We start from the raw sequence: 27,494 nt of genomic DNA, 5'->3' as shown, positions 1-27,494 counted from the left end.
AAACAAAGTGATTTTTCCAGTTTTTGTTAGGAATAAGTATTGCTCAGTTTTGCTTTAGTTAACTGAAGAGGCAGCGTGCCTTAGAGTCTAGGGGCACGCAAATTAGTGTGTATGATGTTAGATACCATGGTAATTAAGTTGGTGGCCAGTGGATCTTTTTAAACAAAGTGTTTGGCTAGAGGTTAGGGTTCTTGAATACCTATGTGACTATAGGAGAGAAGTCAATTGTGTTTTTCGGAATGTGTACCTCTATTACTGCAAGTGCTTACCACATACTGTTTGGGATTACTAGTAAAGGAGGATCAAAAATGTAAAAACAAAACAAAAAACAAAAGTTACAAATGGTCCACATATGAATGCATTTTGGCATGATCTTGAGAGTACAATGAAAGTACAAGCTGGGAAAGAGAGCACTTGTGGCGTTTACAGCGCTTCTTCCTGAGAATCGGGAGGTTTCTAATGTTGCAAAGCAAACCTGAAAAGTCTTGCCACCATCAAAGTTCTTATATGCTGGCAGTACGATAAGACCTCAAAACTGCCAGGTACTGCAAGCCATACACCCTGTGGTTCTCGCACGCCGCCACAGCTGAGAAAGTGATATTTACACCTTCTTCATTCCTCGACCCATCAAACAGGCAAACACAGTCATAACCATCTTGGGCTTAACTTCCACAAGGTCATCAGGAAGAGCATATACTCGGGCCCCGATGCGCCTGGCCATGGACACAGCATACCTAGAGAAAGAAAGAAACCATTTGTCAGAAGGAGTTCTTTGCAAAGTTTTATTTTAAATATAGTTTGGCCAATAGGTTTTAGCTGCAAGTTTAGTTCCCATGCACTGGTTATCCTGTATTTTTTGCAATTTTATGTGGTCCCCACTACACAATCGAACACGGTTGAGTTGCTATGCCATTAGCTTGTATAGCAACCGCTCCAATATATAGCAAGTTTTATGAAATACCCTCTACACTAACCACCAATGTGCTCATGCAAAGGAGGAGTCCTGTATACTCAACACAAATGCAGCGTTCAAGGTACCTACCGAACAAGAGATCTTAGCCTGGAACTAAACTAAAGCACAAATGCAAGCGACCAGAGGGGAAGCAGGATTGCCGTTAATCTCGCATTCATTACCACCAAATTGTTATTTTTGGTAGCACATTTTACATTATGGAAAGCAAATATCTGATTGGTTGCCATTTGTCACAGCACATTTTCATAAGATCCCCGTGGAGTAATATCATAAAATGTTGCCTAATGATTTTATTGCAACGTTCACACTGATAGTTTTCTTTTGCTCTTTTTCCATAAAAGCATGTTCCATTCTATTCAAATAAATGGAGTCTCTCAGGTGTATGAAAAGACACAATGATGTGAGAGGCTATGTCCAATACATTTCAAGAAACAATCCAGTCAGCTATTCAGTATAACAAGTTGCTTCCATGGGCAGTTCTCAGATGTAGGTCTGCCTGGCTTTCAATGAATGTGAGGCATTTCCATTGTGGAACACAGAAGAAACTGACACTGCCCCATCATGTTCTAAAGTACTTACAAATGACAAAATAAGTCTGAAGGGAACACGTGCTCCCTCTCCGGGGAAAGCACAGTGTAAGCCGATACAAACATGAGCATTTCTGAGCAAAGTATGAAGAACCACGGCTACATTGCGGTTACTTACTTGGCATTCTCATGTTTGTCTACATCATTAAGGGTTCCAGTCTTAACAAGGTCATAATTAATACTCCCAGGTTGTATGGCATCAATTAGATCCACTACAGGAAGGCTAGCGCTGATGCATTTGTCCTGAAAAAAACCAAAAAAAATGATTACTTGCTGAACTCCAAATATAGATCAGGAATAAGACATAAGAACGATGAAGAACTAGTTTAGGGGGTGCGACCTCACCAAAAAGAGGCCTACCACCGGCTGAAATTCCCAATACTGAACCAAAAGAAGGGAAATTTACAGAATGAGGATTCCAAATCTATTCATCTCGTACCGGGTCTACTTGCAAACCATGCTACGGCCTGACTCAGGTGATTAGCAAGGTAATAGGGATGAGCATCTGCAAGCCTCTGTTGAAGTTAGTTCCAAGCACAGCAGAAAACCTGGTGTGCAGGGGCTTATTTTTCCAAAAAATTGGGAGAAGCAGCGGCGTAACTTGAATTATTGTAGACCCTGGTGGCTTCACTGGGTACCTGGTAGCTGAAGAAAGCGGGGAAGGACATTTATTTTAAGAGAACAATTCCAACCAACCAGGAGAAAAGTTTTGCCTCTTAGCCAATCCAACTTAGTTTTAAAGGTATAATTTTTAATGAAAATTACATTTAGAAAATATTGTTAAATAGGAGCATATCAAAGAACTGGTAACTACAAGTGTTCCCTTGCTACGTGTTTCGGAGAAGGCCAAGAGTTCTGTAGACAAATTCTCCCCATTCCACAACCAGAGATCCAACAGATACGATCGCAGAAATAAACTGCAGTACTAAAAATACACTTCCAGATTCAGATAACATGCTAGTTGCAGAAATCACATTGAGCTGTTCTAAATACCCGATAAATTTCCACAGTAGCACACAAAAAAAAAACCACAACAATATTACCTTAAAGCTTTGAATGCACGAGGACTTGCCAGCTTCAGCCAAAGTTCTGTTCACCCAATTCACAATTATGTCATCATTTGCTTTAGCTCCGTCTCCAAGACCCTCCATCATATTGATTGTATATCTAGTGAGAGAACAAGTGTCAATTAAATCATCACTTGCTGAATATATACGCACGCACACATACATACATACATACATACATACATACACATATATACATATATATATATATATATATATATACACACATACATATATATACATATATATATATATATATACACATATATACATACATATATATACACACATATACACATACACATACAAATATATATATAAAAGCCTAGCGGCGTGTGTTAGTGTGTGTGTGGAAAAAAACTACCGGGTGACAGAGTGCTCAAGCTGCAGCGCCACCTGCTGGGCAGAGTTATATACTACATTGACCTACTAAATTCTTAGCATTATCTAATATATAAAAGCCTAGAGGCGTGTGTGGCGATGAAGATGACAAGAACCTTTTTAACACCTTAAGTAGCTTGATTTGACTAGAATGCATGAGTATCATGCTCGGGTTAACACACATTATATATATAATATAATATATATATATATATATATATATATATATATATATATATATATATATATATATATATATATATATATATATATATATATATATATATACACATATACATATACATACACATACACATACATTGCTGTGACCGTCATGAAATATTTTGGCTTTGCAGATTCGCAAAATATGCTACAGTTTCAATTTTTGGACTAAGCTTTATCAAATGTATGGCCTAGTAGACAACTGTATTAAAAAGGTAACTCCATGCAGACGGTTGATCCTAGATCACCTGCCGGAAATAGTAAAGTAGAGAAACTAATACTTGCTGGCACATGTAAGAGTTGCATCACGACCCTGGAACATTTTGAATGTAATCTGCACTCTGTAGTATTACTAGCAGATAAGCAAAACCTTGCTCTGTTGGACGGTTACATTAATAATAAACAAATAGCTGCTCTTGTAAGACAAACCAAAAACAAATATTTAACAGGGTTTAGAAAACATTTACTCTATGGTGTACTTCATAAATTGGAAATTGCAGTTGATAGGACCGCATGTTATAACTGAGAAGTATTACCAAACTAAGCCTTAAAGTACTAGAGCAGAGATGGGCAACCCGATTATACCTCAAGGGCCGCACCTACAAAAGGACTGCACATTACCCTTAATTTCAAAACATCTATGGCGCCCTAACAACATTAGGCATCCTAAAACGCACCCACGTGCGCCAACATTCCATCACATGCCCTCAGACCCCAACTTGTCACAAAATGCCCTGCACATGAATTCTGAAACGCTCCTACAAACGTCTTTACATCTCCCCATACTTTCCTGCACAGCCGGAGCCCCCAGAGGAAGGGCATTCACTGCACTAGCTCCTCCCTCTCTTCTGATTGGTTGTGCTGCATGACCGCTATACTGTGTGCAGCGGAGGTCACATGACGAGAGCCATCTGATCTCATTCACCCCTTTCGGAGAATAAGTGAAATCTGGAGCAGAAGGCTGGGGGCCTGTAGGGTAGATTCGGCAGGCCGGGGGGGTGGGTGGCTATTGCCCATCATTGCACTAGAGCAATCCCCTCTGCATGTCTGGACTTACTCATTTTCCAGTCTCCAATTCTGGATACATACATGTAGGATGAATCGTCCAGTGAATGAACATTTTCAAATTTAATGCATTAACAATTAAAACTATTACTTCAATCTTTAAATCAAAATTGTATTTTAAAAGCAGACATAGTAATGATGATGGTGTATATGTGTCAAAACAGTTTTTATGTAGTATCGTCTACATCTTTCATTCTCTTAAACAAGAGAATTCCCTTAACCGTTCAGTCACTGGACGATTCACCCTACTAAAGTGTCCGTACGGTGGACACTCTTTGTGAACTATGGAGGATATTATCAAAAGTAATATAATCAGCTATCCCAGCACAGAGGAAGGGGGTATGGAGGGGTAAGTGTGGGAGATTTTATTTTGAAAGATAAAAAAATAAGTGGAATGGACCTTTAAATACACGTAAACAAACTTTCACCCAGTAAGAATGTGTGCTCATTGCCTGTGAAGGTAGGCAAGGACGACATTTAATAAGAACAGTCATTTCCTTACATACAGCTCATTTACCAAAAAATCTCAGACACTGTCTTAGGTCATCAGAATGGATAAAATGTCAAATGAAATGTCAAAGCAGAAAGTTCCACATTTACCAGGCAAACACTGCAGAGAAAACTCCCTGATCCGTACATTAAACTAATGATTCACCCTTGTTGAACCCCCAGAGTGCCCGCTACTCCTGAACAAGTGAAGGAAGATACAAGCCTACAAGCCTGTAAAAGTCAGATTTTTATTTTCAGTCCTCAACTGTTCATAATAAGAGCAAGATACTGGTGACAAACTGCTGAAATTCCTCTTCTGATCATATGTCAAACCCTGATGGATCACCGGGCATCCAGGGATAGTACATTCCCCGATACAGGATTATATCTCTAGTCTAATAGGGACTGAACTTTCTAGCGCCTAGTGAGAATTTATTTGTGCCTTCTACAGTATATCAATCTTTATTATCATTGTCAACCATCACACTTACCTCCTCATCAGTTGCCAGACTAATGCCAGGGTCAGTGTCTGATTGCCATCGTTCAGATCCTGCCCTCCAATACCCACTAGGGAGAACTTTGCAGAATGCTTCCCCAAATCCACAGCATAGTTACAGTTCTCCAGCTGGAAAATCAGAAAAAAAACACGTTATATAAAAGAAAAGAAGAGACCTATTGTCGCTTCCATGTTTTATAGTCTATGAAAGCAAACCAAGCATCCTGCTTTTACTTACTTTTTTCATGTTTGCCCCAAGTTTAGGGTATGGGGGCTTGTTCACTTTATTCCAGTCAACGGGAACTTTAATCTTTTCGTATAATTGTAATATTACTAGAGCATCTTGTAGATCACTGAAATAATATAGACAACAAGCCACGCGTTAGAAAAAGGAGACAAGTTGTTAGGTGCATTATCAATGTACTTCAAAACAGTGTGTTCTGATAACAATCTGACTTTAAAATTCTAGCTGAAATTATTAAAGTTTACAAGATTACATCCTTGACATTTAGGAGTGTCTCCAATACCTCAGTGACAAAAGCAATGTCACATTTGGTGTGTTGCATTTATAAACAAGAACATTTTTTTAGTTTACCAAAAGGGAATTCTAATTTGATAGGTTGTGAGAATGTCACATGGTTGTCTGAATAAATACACATTTTATGAGCAATGAATAGAGGTAAAGCAAAAATTGCAAGGCCTGAAAAATGCATCATGGGGAGAACCATGAGGACGAAATGAAATATATAAATATATGTAAATATATCTCTCATCTCATCTATATATATATATATATATATATATATATATATATATATATATATATATATATATATATATATATATATATATATATATATATATATCTCTATATCTATCTATAAAACACACAAACATATAAATACATACACACGTATACATACATCATACTTGCCAAATCTCCCGGAATGTCCGGAAGACTACCGAAATTCGGGTAGGTCTCCCAGACTCCAGGAAGAGCAGGCAAGTATTCTGAAAACGGCAACTTGCTGTCAAAATTACGCGATTCACTGTGAATCGCGTCATTTTGGCCCCGCCCCCGGGACAAAACCGGCATTTTGTCACGGGGGCCGGGCCAAAATGACGCAATTCACCGCGCCCCACCCCTCCAACCACACCCCCCTGCCCAGGATCTCGGGGAATGAAGTTTTAAAAGGTTGGCAAGTATGACACACACATACATACATATATATATATATATATATATTTGCTCTTCCCTACTGCAACCACAAAATAATCTGGCCCTCTCCGAGAAGATGGAGCTCATATTCACAGCACTACAATTTCCCACAATGCATGCCCTGCAACTAGAACAGACTTTAATTGAACATTGTGTTCCAGTAATCAGTGCCGGGAGCTAGACTAGTTGGCTCCGTCACCACTTATTGGACCTTTAGGCTGTAATCTGGGTCCAGAGATAGCAACAACATAACCTACTATCTTTAGAGGATGTGTGCAAATATAACATCTATGAACACAATTTTACACAAATACAGTGTTAAAGGAGAACTAAACACGCTACATTATTTTTAAGTGTATAAAAAAAATGGTTTTCAAAAATTACCAGCAATTATAAGGTGGGGACAATGCTTCAAATATATACCCTCTAGATTGTAAGCTTTATCAGGCAGAGTCCTCTTTACCTACTGTCCCATGTCTCTACTGCCCGACTCCCTTGTGTTGCACTCTGTGCGAGTCCACATAGCATTACTCACACTCATCTGTGCTATTAAGGGGTATTAGCTCATCTATTTGTTACTTGCTGCTGTATCCGGTGCTACAGAATCTGTTGCGCCTTATAAATAAATAAATATAATAAAATAATAATAAATAACATAACAAAATAATATTAATAAAATACTACAAGGAATAGAAAACAATCCTACTGCACTCTCCTAGCAAGATGTTATAGAACCCAGAAACAAACTTGGAAATGCCTACAGTCTAACTATATTCAAGTAAGGATTGTTAATTTCACATACTGATATGCAAGTCTGGCCACTTTGCATCATAACCATTGTTGACCAGACCAGCCTTAAGTACACCATGACAATGTCTATATAAAATGCTAAGCATATAACAGCCTTTACTTCCTGGTTATTTCTCTTGCAACAGTTACTACAGAATTAGGTTGTTTCCAAGCCCTAGAACGTTCATACCTTATATAAACTATACATACACTTGCTATTCCTATGTTTGGGGGAACTAGCCAATGATTTATTTTTGCTACATTATTGGGGGTTATTAATAGCGACAAAATAACTTTGGAAAGCATCACGGAAAACAATTTTAGTGAAGACCATTTTGTCTTTGTAAAATACAAATATTTCAGTACCCTTTCTAAATGAAACTATCGGATCTAAAATAACCAATTAAGTTAAATTCACCAGGTTACACAAATCAGCTTAATTATTCTCAGTTTACTCAACACACAGCAACACTGTGAAATGTGGTCTAGTCATGAAGGTATAATACTGCTGGCTGGGTACAAAGGGATTAATGTCCGAGAATCCAAATAATACATTACATAACAATGTCTAAACACAGGGGCCTGATAGATGTTACATCCTTCATATCTAGTATACCTTCCGAAATTACCAAATAAAATACATTTTATATGCCCATGGTCTACTTACCCAACCACCCAGCCTCGAATTTTTATGCCAATGTTTTTGACCAAAGGAAATTATGACTCTTATGTGTAACCAAGCACACTGTACTGAAACTCATAATTCAGTACAGATTTAAATATCAGTGGTTACTATACACCTATAGGGGTTTTGATTAATTTTAACATATACTTACTGGTTCTTTTTAAACTTTAATGCAAATATCCAAACCAGGGCTGAACAAAAATCACAGTAACCAATTAAGAAGAAAACATTGCAACTTAAAAAAAAATAAAAAATAAAATGTACCCCCCGTCATCCTTTGATGATGTTTAGCAAAAGTTGCTCTGAGCACCACACTGTTTTTTTGCAGGCCATACTGAAACTTGCAAACCACAGAAAGCTTTGTTGTGAAATTGTGGCTGTGTGTGATTGAACAAAACAACTTTCAGATGATCAGCAACTACTGAATGGATGCTGGCGACAGGGGCTAGGTACGCTGGGGAGCATCTGCCCCCCGTTCCCCTCCTCCCAGGCCAGTCGCATAGTGGGCTACTTTGGGCTGGGTCACTAGGCCACCTACATTTTATTTTTCTTTACAATAGGCTGCGGAGTCCCCTGGCTGGCCATCTATGTGAATTAAAGATGTTCACTGACCCCCCGTGTTTTCGTTTTGGCAAAACCACCCTTGCATGTTTTGGTTCCTTATTTTTTTTCCAAAATCCCTATTTTTGTTTTGCTAAAAAAAAAAACCCACCTAATTTTGCTTTTTTTTTTCCCCCCTACATTATTATTAACCTCAATAAAACTAATTTCAAATCACTTGCAGTCAAGTTTGACCATCTTACAGGTGACAATATTATTTTCATACACCTTCAGACAAAGACTGCAGCGACCTGGCTGGATGGTAAGCAACAGAGCAATGGCACAAACACACAACAGCTCATAGCACATCTAGGAAACATTTCCACACAGCAGTGGCAGAAAAGAAAACTGGTGCAAGATGAAAATGTCTTTGGGTCCTCCCAAACACCCTTATGTAAGATATTGAAAAGGACATATACAGTTTAACAAATCAAGCACTCAAGCGACAAGCAGTGCCACTTCTGTGGCTGAAGTGCTTCGTTTGTTTGGGCCCCCACAAAACAAGCTAACAATAGCTTAGCTGCCTTAAGCCTAACAGTGCTGTAAATGAACTCTACGTTATTAAACCATGTCTGATCGTGCTGCATCTTTAAACTCCTTTTCCCCTGTGGATACCTCCCTGTCATCCCTGAAGAACTGCCCAATTTATGTAGACACAGGAATGGATTACAACTGGAGTGGCATTATATCTGATTCAGACTGACACGGAACATGTGGGCGGCGTGGAATCCATCATGTTGGAATACGCTACATTGAACAGAGATTTAAACCAATATATAAACGCAGATGAGGAGACCATACTTAAGTTAAAACGTGACCCACTGGATGAAATCCCGGATTTAAGAGAGCTTGCACACGAGAGATACACTGCGCTTCAGAAGAATAATACAAAGGAGGCCATGAGGCAGGAGGATAAATATGTCCAGTTTAAAGAACAGCTAAGAGACCTGAGAAAACAAATGGGTGTGTCACCGGCCCCTGCAGACTAAGCTTTGGAAGATGAAGACGAGGAGATCACAGTCACCCTTAGCACATGGCCGATACAGTGAAACTTAGAATGAATTATGAAATCAGTTATGGTTCATTTGATCGCTCCACCCGTTCCTTGGATAACTGTGGTAATTCTACAGCTAATACACGACGACCCGCAAAAGACGACTTTAGAAAAGAGATGCCACTTGTAAGCACCCCCCTATATTTCTATAACGTGCACGGCATTAGTGAAGCAAAGTGTATAGTGGGGGACATTCGTCCGTCATTTAGTTTTTCTATATAACATTTATTTTGGCTAATACAACAGACTCGCTGCCATCTGCGCACCACTACATTTTCTTTAAAATTGCTGGCTAACTTTTCTCTTTAGCTTTCCTAGGAATCTGTCCAGACATGCCTTAAACCATAGATGGAAAAACTCATCAGCAAAACAATGTGGTGGGTAGAGTTCCATTTGCCTAAGAGTTTAAACAATAGATACATACTTGTACATATGATTAACGTGGGGATTGACTCCAAGCGAGTTCATCCAGTTACGGAATGTTCGTTCCTCTCGAGTTTCCCCTGAAGAACAAATTGAAAGAATTGTTTTTATTAACAGTTATATTTGGCCAGATACAGCAGCATTGCTCGATGGTAAGAGTTCACACAAGTGCCTATCATGACGAAAATGTATCTGCCACACCACATTAAAAATCAAATGCCTGCCATCAATACTAAAGGATTTTTTTGGCTGTCAAACACTTCCCAGAAGACACTGCTATCATTATGAATACCTACTGGATATATAAAAGCTCCCCTGTCTCTCACTGTAGTACAGCTAGCACTATGGAAAGGATGTGTGTTGAGAGAGTAAGGAGACCAATGTACACATGGGGGTTTTTAGCAGGGAAGAAGGGAACATAGATGCTGCATCACCTGCTGCTAGTGTCATTATGCCTTTGCTCCCAAATACTCTAAGTGAAAAAAATTAAAGCAGATTTGAAAAAGGATGGCCGAACATGTAATACAATCGGCTGCCAGTAGATGGCACACACGCTTGTTTAGCATGCCAGGTAATTCCTAAGTAGTACAGTAGGCTTTTCTGAATTGAAGCCAAACTGTAGTTGTTTGTATTGTTTTATTATGTACTATGCTATGTAGTGCAAAGCTATAGCAAACATGAGCGCTGCTTACCTTTCCCACAGGTTTTACTTGCCTGACATAATACAAATAAGCAAATGATGGATTTATTGACCTTACATTTTGAATAGTAAAATGTATTATGCTGTGCACAAGTAGATTTCTTTTCCACAGAAATAAGTCAATCAGGAAAAGTTTAAAGCACCAGTAAATATGGTGTTATTCCACGGTCACAAGTTAGCCGCCCCTGCCTCTCACTTGAATGATAAGGCTCCTGATGTAACGCTATGGTCCTATGGTAAGATGAAGCCCTTACTTTACTACTCTTGATATGTCCTCACTTCTTCTGGCCTTTAATCCAGTGTTCCAGATCACAAGGCTGCTAGAGATCTCTAGTGAAGTCTTAATGCATGACAGTTGCAAGCTCTCAGAGCAGGATTTCACACTTGGTCAAGACTATATCAGAAGTGGTAAACACTGCCCTGTTTTGGTTTACAAATTGGAAGAGGGTGGACATTTCAAACTCATCAGCTGCCGGGCCACCAGCCAAACATGCTCTCTCTCTACTATGGAGAAAAACTGTGTCCCCAGCAGGGCTTCTCAATGAATCCCTGCTCACCAGGTAGGGATAGCAGGGTAGGTAATTGAAATCAAAGGGTTCTACATAAAAAGATATTTTGGGAGTTTACAGGTTCTGTATTTAGCCTTTTATTGAACTATAATGCTCCTGTAATTTCTACTACATATACCTTTATAACTGTTATAATTTATATATAAAAAATTTTTTAGCAAACCTACCAAGATGTTTGCATAATTGGAGCATGGGTAAAGCAGTATACAAATAAAGTTCAAGGTCACAATTCTATATTTATAGGATCAATCATCAAAAATGCACTCATCACCTTTCAAATACTCCCAGTCACCAAATAAAAATTCTCCAGACAATGGTGTTAAGAACACATCCATGCCTTTATACTAGTACCGGGCTGCTTTACTCACCTTCGAGGAGTGTCCAGTCAATGTCTTGGCTTTCAGGTTTAGTGAGTGCTGGGTATCTATTGAACAAGTTCGCCACAAAAGCCAGGTTCAATTTGGGATTTCCGCTCACAACATCAGCAGGAGTAACAAACTGCCTGCAGCCAAGCCTGTCTGCCTGCTGGAGCATGTACTCTGCCCTCTTCAGATCATCTTTCTCCTGTGGGAACAAGCAAGACAAAGTCTGAAACATCAAAAGGTGTCCAGTAAGGCAGGCTCGTCCATGATTAGACAGCCACGAAACAAGTCCTAAGTGTGGGATGCTTATGTATGTCAATAGAATACAATCCTGCAGAAATTGAGATACTACATCTTCAGTGTTGCACAACAAGCGAAATAGAGAGGACTGAGGACAAATGCTTTATGTAAGGAACAGAATGCAGTGCTTGACTTAAGACAAAAAAGTAGCTCTGATGGCTTAAAGGAAAATATGTTATTTGTACCCCATTTTTTCTTTGTTCTCTACCTTTTTCCACATCACTTGTCTGAGATTAAATGAAACATCAATTGTGTACTCTGGACAATGCTCCCAGCAGCATCTAAGAACTACAACATGTTCACCATGCTTTATACAATACAGCCCCAGAACCAGCCACATGGATGAGTGTGTGTGAGAAGTAATAACGGAACCCTTTACACATTCTATATGTGCAGGAGGATACGCACACTGAATCCAGCCATGTTGATATCTATCCTCTCTTCACCTTCCTTCTGTCCTTTAGGTGCAATCTGGTTTAGCAGATGGAAGTAGGCTCTTGAGTCCTGTGGATTGGAGAAAAATATTGAGCGCAGTTTTAAAATCACAAACCTACTGCATAATATATAATATATAAATGTCTAGTGGCGTGTTAGTCTGTCTGTCTGTGTGTGGTAAAAATAAAACCAAGCTGCAGCGCCACCTGCTGGGCGGAGTTATACACTGACCTACTAAATTCTTAGTGTGTGTGGGAAAAAAAATTCAGAAAGGGCTGAAATTTGGTATACTAAGATGTTTTTAATTTGTTAATTTAATTTGTTAATTGTTAAAAGTGTTTATAAAGATTTAAAAAAAATATATATATTTCTTGAAGGAGAAGTGACAGTTGGGAGTGGTTGGTGGTTGCCGGGGGTGACAGTGGGGAGTGGTTGGTGGTTGAGGCCTGCGCTATGGCCCAAATGCATGACAAGAACTTTTTTAACACCTTAAGTAGCTTGATTTGACTAGAATGCATGAGTATCATGCACGGGTTAACTTGTATATTATATATTCACATGCCATGGGCAAATTGTCACATAGGAGCTTTCACTAGAACGCTCCAAATGCTAAATTTCAGTCATTTGGAACAAAAAAATAAGTGGAGATAATGTTTTTGAACAGTAAAATGTATACCGACAGTAAGATAAATACTATAAGTAAAGCTTTTCATCCTGGGAGAGGCTTTGTCAACCCATCCTGCTTTACACTACTGGATAATAAGCAACCTAACATCAGAAACTATCCTTGTGTACACCGAATAGTGTATGGAACAATGTCACTCCCTTGTTTACTAAAAGCAGAACAAGTTATCCCCTTTTCCTTATTTCACACTTTGTCTTATGATGTATGCATTACAAACTGTAGACACACATGGTCTTGCTTTCTATAAACCAATGATATGCTTCATGCTAAAATTGTACCTTAACAGAGTTACCAAAGTCAGTTAGCTGAACAAAGGAGATTAGATGTGAGCCGTAAGAGTCCATTTGATGCATTAGAAGAAAAGACAGATTGAGTTATTAGAAGTCATAATACATAACTGGGATCATCAATGTTCCTGACTGTCACGCACACACAGAACAGTGTGCAGGATGCAGAAATAATTGGCATTACAGAAAGCAGAGGCAAACAGATGCCTCATTTCAGCCAATACACATTTAACAGAGATTTTAAAATGGGTTTATTTTTTATTGCACATTTATGATGTATTCAGCAAAGAAGCTCCTCCGTTACCCTGATGATCTGAGAGGAAGGAGGATTTAATGACACATTCAATGCTGTGAGGTATAGTATGTAAGAAGGTGCCCAGTAGGGAGCTTGGCATAAGCTGACCGCTAGACGGGGAGTGCGCTATATTCCAAGTTCTCTATTGGACAGGTCTGGAGGATCTCTATTTTATGTTGAATTATGAGTGCACAGGGCACTATGCTATAAAGTAAAAAGCTTATGTAGAACCCAGTGACAATATCCCTTCAATTTGGCCTTATTACAACAGATATCTAGTTATTAAAAACCATATACATTGAGACTTAGGGGGGCTGTCAAAACAATGGATGAAGAATACAGAGTGAGTGAAACAAGTCCTCTGTAGTCAGTCGGAATCAAGGGCTGATTTATTAACATTATGCAGTATAATACAAAACCTGGCCTACCCAACAGACAGAAAGGACACATCGTGCATCATTAAAGAGACATACTGATATCTGACAAAAGAGAAGGGATTATCAGGCTTTGCAATACACAAATACCTTAATGTCTGTGCTGAAGTTATTGATTTTCTGCCATCCAGCGTTCTCCAGATGGAAATTAGCCCATCTCAACAGCAGCTCTTCTGGGGACAATTTCATCAGATCTTCCAAAGTCTCTCCATCACGAAGCAATGCAGCCAAGGCTGGAATACATCAGTTATAGGCTAAGATGGATCTTAAAGGCTGATTTTCATTTCAGTTACTTAATGGGCAAGTTTTACAAAAGAAATTTATGAATTTCAAGTTTAATATCTTGAATTACATGGATTAATGGCAGCTGTCGCCTACATACAGAAAAGAGACATTTACAACGACAAATATTCATGAGCATGGAGCCTATACATTCCGTATGAACAAGTGCCACGTGATTAGTGGTAAGGGAGAGGCGACATCAGTAAATGTGGTTTATGCAAGTGAGGGTCTTGTATAACTAGCTGTGGTTTTATACAGACATGGGTAAAGTGAGAGAATATTTAGAGGTCAAACTAGTGAGAATTTAAGAACAATTGTTTGCTCTGCAACAAATATTTAATTGTGTAGAAAATGTAAAAAGCACATATCTGAATACCAAAAAAAAAAAAAAAAAAAAAAAAAAAAACATAAAACAAAAAAAACGTGGCCAAAATAAAAATGTAACAACGGTCAAACTACGTAGATATTGTAGTTAGTTTCAGCATTAGTAACTAGGAAGTCTGACTGTGTACAAGGCAATTTACACATATTTGCCATGTCAAATATACAGCATAGTGTATAGACATTTAAAAGTCAACACCAATGTCATACCTTCGTTCCTGCTCAGCTCAATGTCTGCAAACAGACCAATCTTAATGATCTGCCACAGAAGCCCCAGTACCAGGTGAGGTTTTCCAGCCTTTAGGTCTTCTGCTCCAATGTTAACCACATGGCAGCCAATGGCAGAGGCAGAATTTAATGCCAAGTTAAGATTTTCCTGTAAACAGTACGGAGAGAGAATCAGCAAAGCAGGAAACGACTGTAATAGCCATTACAAGACACCTAAAGGGAACCAGGGAAGCACAGCATGACAATGAGCTATTATTGTGAGTGTGCGTGCGACGGTGGTGTGATTAAAGTTATCTAAAGTCATTTTCACAGGTGACTAAATGCAAATTAGAAAAGTAAAATCCCTTGTGTTTGCATCATTGAAATTATTTCCGTTTAAAGGTTCAAAACTCTCATTCATAACTTTGCACAGATAAGATACACAATGAATTTAGCAAATTGTAAAAGGTTCGATTCTTTCAAAATAGCTCAACGTTTTGTGCTTGTAGCATTGACACCTTGTAAGAGCAAATGATCTTTGCTCTTGAAAAAACTTGGCAAGCCTCCTGCCACATGAAGCAGCTGCCAAAACCAAGAGAAATACTCTTCTGTCAGCAACCACAGGACCTACCTGACAAGTGTCTGATGGGATCATCGCACCACTTGCGAGTCCTTGGTCTGGATCGTGCTATAGATTTATGGTCAGTGATAAGCACTTTTAATTTTCTGCAACCCATTTTGTGATATCGATCCATTCCGGAAGATGCTCATCAACAGAACTGATTAAACATTCTACTACAATCGTCATGTTCTAATTAACCTCCTCAAGATCAAAGTTTTCTTGCACCTCTAGGACCAGATCCACTTTTACCGTTTTGTGCTGCATCACTTTTAATGGCAGTTACATAGACATGTATCATTATCATCATCATCATCATCATCATCATCATTTATTTACATAGCGCCACTGATTCTGCAGCGCTGTACAGAGAACTCACTCACATCAGTCCCTGCCCCATTGGAGCTTACAATCTAAATTCCCTAACACACACACACACACACACACACACACACACACACACACAGACAGAGAGACAGACTAGGGTCAATTTTTATAGCAGCCAATTAACCCACTAGTATGTTTTTGGAGTGTGGGAGGAAACCAGAGCACCCAGAGGAAACCCACTCAAACACAGGGAGAACATACAAACTCCACACAGATAAGGCCAAGGTCAGGAATTGAACTCATGACCCCAGTGCTGTGAGGCAGAAGTGCTAACCACTTAGCCACCGTGCTGCCCTTTATCTACCCAAGAAAATGTCAGTATTTCAGGACAATTATGGGTTTTTTTCATGTACCATATAGAAATAGAGCTCTTTACTTTAGAGGCAGAAAATGAGGCAAGTTATTTATTCTTAATTAGGGCAGACCTTTAGAAACCAGAAATCTAATTTTTATTACTAAGGTCAGCAAAGATGTAATAGCAATGCTTTGCAAGGGTTAATGGATTCCACAATCACATGCGAGATAATGGGCCTGGTTACAAGGAGGAAATCTGTAGTGACATCTGTGGGATTTCCTGCACACTGCAGAAGCATTCTGGGGCTGTCCCGACTGCACAAAAGGTTATAGACTTTGCTGCAATCAGGAGATTGAGGAAGGTGTGCAGACCAAGAGTACCATCCCCATCTCCATTAAAAGGCTTTTAAAAAGTAAAACCGCGCTATGGAATCAGCAGTTAAGACATTTAGAAAACATTAAGGGGTTAGAGAACCATAAGATTTAATTGGAATCTAGCATAAATAAAAAAAAATCCTAATAAAAAAAATAAAAAAAATAATAATCACAAAACGTAAAACAAAAATTCTTTGAAAGCTTGTCATAAGATATACAATAGGAGGATTCCATTATGATAAATACACACAGCAGATGTAACAAGGCCGTCAGAGGTAATGCAGCTAGCTTATCTGACATTTTACAGAATACAATAATAACTCACAGAATGGGAAGTTTGAGATGAAATTTGAGATATAAGTTTTCATACAGGATACATTTCCATTTTGAGGCTTTGTTCTTTAAAGGACCATAAATGCATGTAATTAGCCATGTATTAGCACAGATGTCAGTCACTTAGATATTTCCTTGTATATTGGTGTTTACCAAATACCAGTTATAACAATAGTACATTTACAACATCACTCTGCTCAGTCCAATACATTGGTTCTGCACCAAGACGATGACCAGTTTACTGACAACACGACTCTGTGATATGCAGGGACTGTTGCACACAAATGCAAAACAGAGATACAAACACATCTTTCTCTGATACAGTACAACGATTATTCTCAAAGGAAACTGCTGGGTGAAAATGACACCAGGGTGGTGGCTGCAAGACGTTTGTGAAGCTTGTTCATGTGCAATGCGTGCAAGACTCACACACAGCTCATGAAGCTTGTGTACCTGAAATATAATTATAGCTACAATATCAAGAATGGCCTTGGGGTATATCTGAGGCACGCTCTGCATGTACTACAGATGTCATTCATGACTCACCTGGATGGTGAAAGGCGTTAGTTTCTTCTTGTTAATCGCTCTCTCATCGATAGTGTCTGCTACAGATAGGTTAATCATTTTACTAAGGGAAAAAACAAAAACAAAAAAAAAAACCAATATAATAGTAATAAGCAATCATTGTGGAAATAGGCATACAAAATAACGGATATAATGAAGTGGGTGAATTTGTTTTATCGGAAATTTCCAAAAGTGTTTAAAGGGAAAGCAAAGTGGAGAAGCCATACGGGTCAGAAGTCTCCAGGGTATAGATGACTGTACTAGATCTGCTAGCAGGGCCGCCATCAGGGGGGTACAGTTGTACGGGGCCCGGGCTCACCAGGGGGCCCGGTACAACAGCTCAGCACAGAGTTACCTGGGGCCCGCCGCTGGTCTCTGCCTGTGACAGATCACATGATCGCAGGGGGAATGATTCCTCCACCCCTGCGATCGGATCCTGGTGCCTGGCTGTCACGGTGACAGCCAGGCTGAAGACAGAATAGCGGAGACCAGCGGCGGGCCCCAGGTAAGTATGAAAGTATGTGTTGCTCATGGGGGGGGCGCTCATGAGGGGGGGGGGGGCCCGGGTGGCACGGGGGGCCCGTACTGGGCCCAATTTTTTCTGAAGGCGGCCCTGTCTGCTAGCATATCACAATTATATTACACTACTGATATTGTCGATATTTCTTCAAATATATCTTGCTGCGTTACCCTTTCTATTGTGTGGCTGTCGTCCCACTCCTGCTTTGTACCAAGCATTACCGAAAATATGCCTTTACGTGCAAGTGAACGTCTACTGGCCCCAACCAGAACCTCCGATCTACATCTAATAAGGTTCAGTGAGATCTCAATCAGGACAGGTAGACAAATTGCCTTACTAGGCCACCCACCATATGACCTAGTTGGCCATCCCGAGCTCTAAGCGGCCAAGCCATTAGGTCACCCATCCACTGCATGAGCAGCAGTATCACTGTCTATTATCAGCGCTAAAGTCACAACATAAATGATCAGAAAAAAGTATCACCAATTTCATTGCTGGATAGAAATTTATATTGAAACATATTAATAAATGCTGTACATAATATGTAATAATATTACATTATAAAACATTGTATAATAGTATGCTGCTACTGTATGTAATGGTCGTCAGTCAATGATTTACTTCTCTTCATTCACTTTTCTTATAATTCAGTACACTGCAAATTTATTGCTCCAATAAACTAAAAAAAAAAAAAAAAAATACAACAACAACTCTGTGTTTAAGTCCAGCAGTAGTAATAGATTATGGCTCCTAGCCTAAAACATGTCAAGTAAAGACCACATTTCAAATGACAGCTTTCAATCCTCTTTACTAGTCACACATAACATACATAGGTATTCACATGCATTCCAAAGCCCAGGCTCCCCGCAGGTACTCACCACAGGACAATGCCATCTCCAAGAGTCCGGAATAAATCATTGGTGTTTGGATTCATGGGCAGGACATGCTTGCAATCTGGGTCGTTTTCTAAGGCTTTATTTATCCAGTTTACAAAGGCATATTTTTCTTCCTCTAAAACCAGATAACCCACAAGTTTAAGTTTGTTTTGCAAACTCAATATGGTTTAGAATGAAGCACAAATTCCATTTTTACAGCAAAGCCATCAACCACAGTAGACAGCGACTGGCCGTACAACTTTCCATATCAATAAAATCCTATTTTACTATGAGACACCACAGTAACAGCACAAACAGTCCTTAATAATCACGGTCTCCATTATGTTCAAAACAGAGAGCAACACCAACTAAGATACTCTAAAGAGACCGTGCTTAGGACTAGCTTCCTGCATCAGTGCAAAGATATAATTGTAGCCAGTTTAAAGTAACAAATAATCAATATTAAAAAGCTAGGCTCACCAAACGTATCTCTAAAGGAAGTAATAATAAAAAAACATGTATCCACGAACAGATAACAAGACTATATGAAAGACGACCTGCAGCCAGGGGAATCTGGGCCATTTAAGTATAAATATGTTCAGCTTAGGTTTACTGTTCCTTTCACAATTAATATGGTCACAACTTGTCCAGATACCTGTGGCATGCCGTTTACATATACAGATGTAATGGGACGAACTATAGGTTCCCTTAAAACCAAAATAAGTACCAGCTTAATCACTGGCAACTTGAAATGAGAAATGTAAATCGACCCAAGTTAGGAAAGGAACCTGAAGATTGTCTACACCCGGGCAAGAATAAATTCGTTTTTCTCCAAATCTACCTGAATACGAGTGCTGGGTCCCCTCGCTAGACAGTTCTGAAGTGCCTCCGATTGCACAAATTCCCTCTTTGCGGTTGATTGCTTTCCGAAATGTTTTGGCAATGTCGCTACTTTTCAACTCCTGTACAATCTGTTGGGAAACAATTATATAGATGAAAGAACTGTAATTCAAGTTAAAAATATATAAGACAAATAGAGCAGGTTAGCACTTAATCAATGAAATGACATCACCTTCCATATAAACTACTTCTACTTTCTCAATCCAAAACAAACAAACACAACAAAAAACTGTGGTCCATAGGAGCCCGTGGATAACAAGCTTATAATTTCTCATGTTACCAAACAAATTACATGGACAACACCAAACTTAAAACTTCAAATAAGCGTTTCTAATGAGACCAATGCATGTTTTCGTACAACATATACCCGAAATACCAACCAGTTAAGACGATATTGAAAGTCTTCTAGTGAAACATGCTGTCTTGCAACGTCTCCCCAGGTTGCCAGAGGAAACTATTTAGTCAAACAGTCAGTAGATACTGTCCACCACTGCCACTGACAACCAGGGGAAACTATAAAGGAGACAGCGGCTGTAAAATATATAAAGGGGTAGCATTTTATTTTGTGCAAAGGAAAAATATGGTTTTGCCCATGACAACAAAGTTTTCTTCAATTTCCAAAATGCTCCCGGAAAAGGAACGTTCGTCTGTTGGCTGCTAGAACCACTATTTTGTCAAACTCAAGGACAGAAGGCAGAGTATTGTATGGATGGTATTCATACAATACACAATTCAGAAGGAAAATAAATTATATTTACAGCACAGTAATTCATTTTCATTTCCCAGGTATCAAGACTAGTAATATGTTCTCACCCAAGATTAATAAAACTGCAGATGAAGAAACAAGTGCCTGCTAATGAGACATGTATATACATGTACGATAAGGAATAGGATGTCCAGTATGTGCAGAACTAAACTCCCCACAGCCCTAGAGATCTGATGGCCTACAGCAACTTCCAGAAGCACCATCACAAGTAATAGCATATATAATAGGGCCATGCCTCTAATTCATTTCATGATATAGGTTTCACTGTGTAACCACTGTGGAGGTAGCCATTTGTTAGCTGAAAGTTAGGCAGTGCCTCATACCTCAGTCACGTGATCAATTCCTAATAAACTGATAGGCTGAATTTTTTCTCACCAATAACCATTTTAAACCACCAATGCACTGGAGCTGCCTTCTGGAAATCTACTCTATTGGTTTAGATACTTGCAGACCAATGTGGTTACTATTATTAGAGTTACTAACACCTGTGCTTGGCCTATTAGGGATGTCTTGTCGTGGCTGGAAGGCTTATACATTTTAAGAGGTGGGCGTTTTTGCTTTGTTTTTATTACCATACCTTTAATTGTGCAATGGTCTGCCCTACCCTCGTACAGCTATTGACAGGCTTGAAATGGGTCATTGAGCTACACCTACAAGACTCCTAAATATGACAGATTGATCATAGATGAATGAAAATCTCAGTGTTATTTATACACAGACCTAAGTGGAATTGTATAAAAAGAAAAAGGAAGAGAGAAAAAAAAAACCAAAAAAAACAAAAAAAACAAACAGAAGCAATGAGTCGCAGAAAAACGACATGATCTGCCTTTGTTTTCACTCCAGGCTTAACAAGAGAAACAAAAGCTTTCAGTTCATGGAATATTCCACGCAGCTTGAAGGCAAAGACCATGTTAACACAGTCAGCAAAAGCCCAACGCCCGCCAATTGTTACCAGAGAGTGGGATAAGCAGAATAAAAAACATCCAAGTCCCATTTAATGCAGATCTGCTCCCACAAGTCTGAACGTGAAGGATTAACATACCTGTCATAACAACAATAATAATAATAAATATATATTTTTTTTTTATTGGGTGGTCAGACTGACAAAAAATTTACTTCATCGATTCGACTTACAGGTCACTGAATTCTCGGCAAAAGTGAAAAAAGAAGCATCGACCATTGTGTTTAAGTACCAAGTTACTCCTGCCCGATAAACAGAGCACAATAAAGAAATGCATTGTGACAGTCAATAGTGTAGACACTGGGGCAGACAAACACTCCATTGAATCACTGAACACAATAAGTCACATCACATGACATACAGAGACATACACTGCTACGATCTGTGATGCAGGCATTTTTCTATTGTCACTGGGTATGTTATAGCGGATTCAAGAAGTGGTGATGCTTTAAAATATTGTCTATTTTTCTCAATGGCCATGAAAGTGTTATTCACATTGGCAATCTGTAGCTCAAGGGAGGGTTTCATAAAATAAAACGATTAGTCTTCAATGTTAAGAGGCAACAATATGCAATTCAGAAAGTAATTATTACGGAGCCTTAGTGTATCTTACAAAGTTACAAATAGCCACCACTGGCACTAAGCTGAAACATTGCATGTTAATTTTTAAATGCACTGAAAACTACACACAGGGAACACAAATCATTTGGTAAGCTATGTATCGCTTTACAAGTAAGGTAATGGCAGATTCTGAAAGCCCACACAAACACTGTACTGATTATTTCTATCTATCTTGGCACAAAAGGCAGGTCAAGTAATCATATAGATACATCCTTCTATTATCTTAAAATCCATAAACTAAAATATTTCTAATGCATTAAGGCAGTAAGTAGAAGACAAGCGTCACCAAACAAACAAAAAAACAAAAACAAAAAAGTATATACTTTCATATATCTACATTCCACTCTCACCGCTCCACATCTGCTTCACTATTTTGCAAATCTCTACACTGGCTGTGTCCTCTAGAATCCAATTCAAAATTACTCACCTTTACCTACAAAGCCCTCAACACTACTCCTTCGTACATCTCAGATCTTGTATCAAAATACTCCCCCCCCCCCCCCCCCCCTCTTAGATCTACCTCTGACCTGCACCTTGTCTTGTCTCTGGTAACCACCTCTCACTCCCGCCTACAAGACTTCTCCCGCGGTGCTCCTCACTTATAGAATTCACTACCACGTCCAATCAGACCTTCCCACAGCCTTCAAATCTTTAGAGCTTCTCTAAAAACCAATCAATTTTTTTTCAAAGGTGACCTTATCCCTGATGATACCATTCACACTAATGCACCCCTACAACTGTCCCAATCTCCACTCTGAGCCACATTTGCTCCTTATTTCAGCTGTGCCATCTCCACTTAGAATGTAAGCTCTCTAATGAGTAGGGTCCTTCATACACTTTGTTTTCATGTCTGAATTTATTTTGTCTGCCTTTTATGTTCCTGTTTTATGTATGTTCCGGTTTTCCCTACTCTACGATGCTGTGGAGCACTGTGGTACTTTACAAATCTACAATAATAATAAATTAATAATAATTAAAATAATAATATAAATAATAATATTATTACTATTAATAAATAATAATAATAATTATTATTAATTATTATAAATTTTTATTTATAAGGCGCCACAAGGCGTCCGCAGCGCCGTACAGAGACAAACAAATTACAATACAATGGGAGACAGCACAGTACAGTAAACAGTAAGCACAGCAACTCAGTGAGCTCAATGCACAGCTAGAGAGGGCAGGGAAGGGGGAGGGGGGATCCGCAATCGACGGGGCCCAAGAAGGAGGGCGCGGAAGGCAGGGAGACCCCCAGGGGGGGGGAGGGAGTGAGAGTGGACGTGGGGTGGAGGACCCTCGAGGAGGAGGGCTAAGTAGCTGGAGAGCAGAGTTAGAAGTGGTGGAAACAGGAGGAGAGATGGCCCTGCTCAGAGGAGCGTACAATCTAAGGGGAGGGGTGGACAGACAGAGACGCAGGGGAGAGAGGGAGAGTAGGGGGACGGAGGCAGAAGATAAGGTGGGAAGTTAAGTGGGAGACAGAAAGGCTTTAAGAAAAAGGTGGGGCCCGTTTGAAACTGGACAGATTAGGGGAAGTTCTGATGGAGGGAGGGAGCTTGTTCCAGTGGAGGGGGGCAATGCGGGCGAAGTCTTGGATACAATAAAAAAATAAAATAATTCCACATCACAGGGAACATGAACACGCCAATGAAACTAAATCAAACTCCATCCAGTGGAATGTTAGAAACTGTTCGTTCATATCATAAAAAGATATCTGACCAAGATACAGACCTCCTGTATTACAAAATAATCAGGAAACACGATGGTAATCTACATCAAATACTATTTGGATTTTGTAAACATTAACCATAAGACACAGGTTAACGCTCCCTCACAAAGCAAAAGCAAACATTTAAGGAAATCTGAACCTGTGAAAGTAGGGCTCTGTCTGGCAGGCTATGCTGGGATCTGTGCTTCCACAACCGCTCGGGCCTGTAACTGGAGCGTGTTAACAGTTTAAACAATAAACAAATCTGACATTGTGTGGTGCAAGGTCTCCATTGCAGCCCCAGCAGCCTGTGATGACCAAACAGTCTTTACAAAGCCGGCAGACACAGCAGGACACAAATGACATCACTAACTTATACAATCAGCCATACTCACAAAAACAAATTCTTCAAAGCATATCTTCCCATCCTTATTCTTATCACCTTCATTCATCAGCTTCTGGATGATCTCCCGCACTTTATATCCGGGAAGAGGAAGGTTGGCTTCCTTAAATAGATCGTGAAGCTCATAATCAGAGATGAAACCATTGCTGTCCAGATCTACAACAGACACAGTATTGTTAGGGAACATGACCGTCATTACAAAAGACAAACGGCCTGATTCATTAAGGATCTTAAATGAAGAGGTATCTTATTTCAGTCTCCTGGACAAAACCATGTTACAATGCAAGGGGTGCAAATTAGTATTCTGTTTTGCACATAAGTTAAATACTGACTGTTTTTTCTTGTAGCACACAAATATCAGCTTTAAATTTCAGTGTACAAATAAGCCATCAAGTATTTGTGTGCTACATGAAAAAACAGTCAGTATTTAACTTATGTGCAAAACAGAATACTAATTTGCACCCCTTGCATTGTAACATGGTTTTGTCCAGGAGACTGAAATAAGATACCTCTTCATTTAAGATCCTTAATGAATCAGGGCCTAAGTCTTGGTTCATTTCATTGACAATTTGAAAGCCATAATATCAAAACAAAAGAACAGAATAATCTACAAAAAAATTGGGACTATTTTGTGCAAAATAATTTTATTCTGATGGATGAAAAAAATAGAATCTATTTATAAAAAAAAAAATTTTGTACCTTACCGTCACCTATACTGGCAGTGTAAGAGTTAACTGGCACAATGTGCTGGTAGAATGTTGAGCAGTTTAATGGTATTGGGTGTTCAAATTCATTGAACTACACACCCAATTTTTTCACCCCTTTCTTAATTTTTTTTTTTTTTAAAATTATACATTTGTAAATTTCACAACATTAAAAGCCACGTACACTACCAAGAAAAAGCATTCAATACATGAGCTCACAATGATTCACATACAAGCTCTCCATTTCCCACGTTTGTCAGAGTGGCCAATATATTATATTTGGCATTTACACAATGTTCAATTGGTAATAAGAGGCCTGATGTGTGCCTAGAAAACATTCCCCACCCCATTACACTACAACCAGTCTGCACCACTGACACAAGGCAGGATGGATCCATGGGTTCATGAGGATTACGCCAAATTCTAATCCTACCGTCTGCTTGTTCCAGCAGTAATCTAGAGATTCGTCGGACCATACGTCGTTTGTCCAATCTTCAATGGTCCAGCTTTAGTGAGCCGGTGCTCACAATAGCCTCAGTTTCCTGTATTTAGCCGACAGGAGTGAAAGCCAGTGTGGTCTTCTGATGCTGTAGACCATACACTTCAAGGTTTAATGTGCTATGTGGTCAAAGATGCTCTTCTGCATACCATTGTTGTAACACATGGTTATTTGTGTTATTTTCACCTTCATGGCAGCTTGAACCGGTCTGGCTATTCTCTGACCTCTCTCATTACAAAGGTGTCTTTTTGCCCAACGAACAGTCACTCAATGTCTGCCACCAACAACCAGTCCACGGTCAAAGTCACTTGATCACATTTCTTCCCCATTCCGGTGCTTGTTTTGAACAACAACTGAACCTCTTGACCAGGTCTGCATGCTCTGAATTTGAGTTGCGGCCACGATTGGCCGATTAGATATTTGCAATAAAGAGCATGAAGTTTACTGTACCATTCTCCTCAACATGCTCAACTAAATAGGTTGTACATGTACTTATTTGCTGATGTGGCTATACTATGTAGGTAAGAAGACCGGTCAATTCATAGAACATATGACCCTTCATCATTCAGCAATACGAGCAGTCAAAGAAGGCAATCCTTGTGAGCAGCTGGTGGCTTGGAATTTTGTGGAAACAAAACATTTTGTTCACATCATCATCATTTTCTTCTCGTAGGTCTACTGAGGTATGATCCGACAAGCCCACTGGTCTACAGAGGAACGTGCCATTGGGCTCATCAGAACATGCACCACTTGCATGACCAGCTCCCTTAGTGCAATATTTACCACCAGTATGTGAAAAGCAGATTCTACTACTATTTACTTACCTAGGACGGGATGGAGTAATGCAGCACTCTCAGCTATTGCTATCGATCTCCTTTCTTTTCAGTTAGCGCCTGCATTAAAATTAAACTAACACTTTGTCTGCAGTCAAAGGGGTAAATGTATCTAAGTCCGGTTTTTCCATCTCGCGGGAGATCGGCGATTTTTCAGCTAAAATTTAAAGCGGTGATGGCTTGTAAAGGCATACTTGCTTTTACAAGCCATCGCCGCTTTAAATTGTAGATGAAAAATCGATCTTCCGCGAGATGGAAAAACCGGACTTGATGCATTTACCCCCAAGGCTCATTTCTGTGGGAATCGGCCTACATTTTATTGAAATTTTGCTTCAAGAAAATGGCCACCATTATCGTTATTGTTTTGGCTCTAGTGTATTGTTCTCACTTATATTTTGGACCATACTGTTTTCTGCTGCTTTAGGTAAAAAATGCAAAAAGTCAGCAACCTGTGACCCCGTGCAGACCCATGTCTGCCGAGAGCAACATGAAGGATTGGGTAACAATTTTTTTTTATTTTAAATCGTATGTGAAGGGAAATTAGCATTCATTTTGTAGAGTTGTATTTATTTACAAAGTATTCTATTACTTTGTTAAAATGGTCAAGATGAGAGTAATTTAAAAAGGAGGATTTTTTTTTACATTAAATAAATAGCTTAATTTGTTTTGTTTTGTTTTTTTGCTTTAAATTACATTTATATAGACTGCACTTTTCGAATTAAATTATTACAGCAAATGTATTTTTTTTTTGGTTCTTTTGCATTGTTTTGAAATCAAGCATTTGGAAACCCCACTCTAGAACTCCAGTGCTCGCCCCTGCCTCTAAAAAAAAACAAAACTATTTTGGTCCTTATAAATGCTGTAGAGATCAGGTACACTGGAATAATTGGGGAATTGAGAACCAGTTTTATTATAAAAAACAAACCCTTGAAAAAACAATCACTTCAATTACACTAACCAACAATCCTTAATTATAAAACCTAAAAACAAAAAAAAAACAAAAAAAAAAAAAAACTTCTCGACATATAATTCTTACAGCTTAGAATCTGAGAGCCCTAGGAAGACAGAGCATTGAAGGTTTATATAGTGTTCCTCTAGGCCTAATCCAGTCTACAGGGCGGTGAAGGAGCAGGAATGTTTATACC

At 39.1% G+C, this 27,494-nt stretch overlaps 1 protein-coding gene and 1 long non-coding RNA gene across 3 annotated transcripts in view; one reads left to right on the top strand and one right to left on the bottom strand.

Moving 5' to 3' along the window:
- PLS3 (plastin 3) overlaps positions 1–27,494 on the bottom strand; it is a 61,828-nt gene that overhangs the window by 634 nt on the left and 33,700 nt on the right. For both annotated transcript variants that reach the window (XM_075187217.1, XM_075187218.1), the window contains exons 3-16: positions 24,306–24,469; positions 19,796–19,925; positions 18,958–19,090; positions 17,542–17,623; positions 14,991–15,156; positions 14,208–14,350; positions 12,390–12,485; positions 11,688–11,883; positions 10,052–10,130; positions 5,519–5,633; positions 5,276–5,409; positions 2,604–2,727; positions 1,679–1,803; positions 1–734 (exon numbers count right to left, since the gene is read on the bottom strand). The exon at positions 1–734 is cut by the window's left edge and continues 634 nt beyond it. In XM_075187217.1, the coding sequence (XP_075043318.1) occupies positions 602–734; positions 1,679–1,803; positions 2,604–2,727; positions 5,276–5,409; positions 5,519–5,633; positions 10,052–10,130; positions 11,688–11,883; positions 12,390–12,485; positions 14,208–14,350; positions 14,991–15,156; positions 17,542–17,623; positions 18,958–19,090; positions 19,796–19,925; positions 24,306–24,469 (1,820 nt within the window). In that variant the 3' untranslated portion in view covers positions 1–601. The remainder of the gene's footprint in view (positions 735–1,678; positions 1,804–2,603; positions 2,728–5,275; positions 5,410–5,518; positions 5,634–10,051; positions 10,131–11,687; positions 11,884–12,389; positions 12,486–14,207; positions 14,351–14,990; positions 15,157–17,541; positions 17,624–18,957; positions 19,091–19,795; positions 19,926–24,305; positions 24,470–27,494) is intronic.
- Positions 1–27,494, top strand: part of LOC142102375 (uncharacterized) — a 53,052-nt gene that overhangs the window by 12,974 nt on the left and 12,584 nt on the right. The window lies entirely within an intron of this gene.

Source organism: Mixophyes fleayi, chromosome 9 (assembly GCF_038048845.1).
Source record: "Mixophyes fleayi isolate aMixFle1 chromosome 9, aMixFle1.hap1, whole genome shotgun sequence".
NCBI classification, from domain to species: Eukaryota; Metazoa; Chordata; class Amphibia; order Anura; family Limnodynastidae; genus Mixophyes; species Mixophyes fleayi.
Note: the sequence above shows the minus strand (reverse complement) of the source record. Positions and strands in the feature narration are given on the sequence as shown.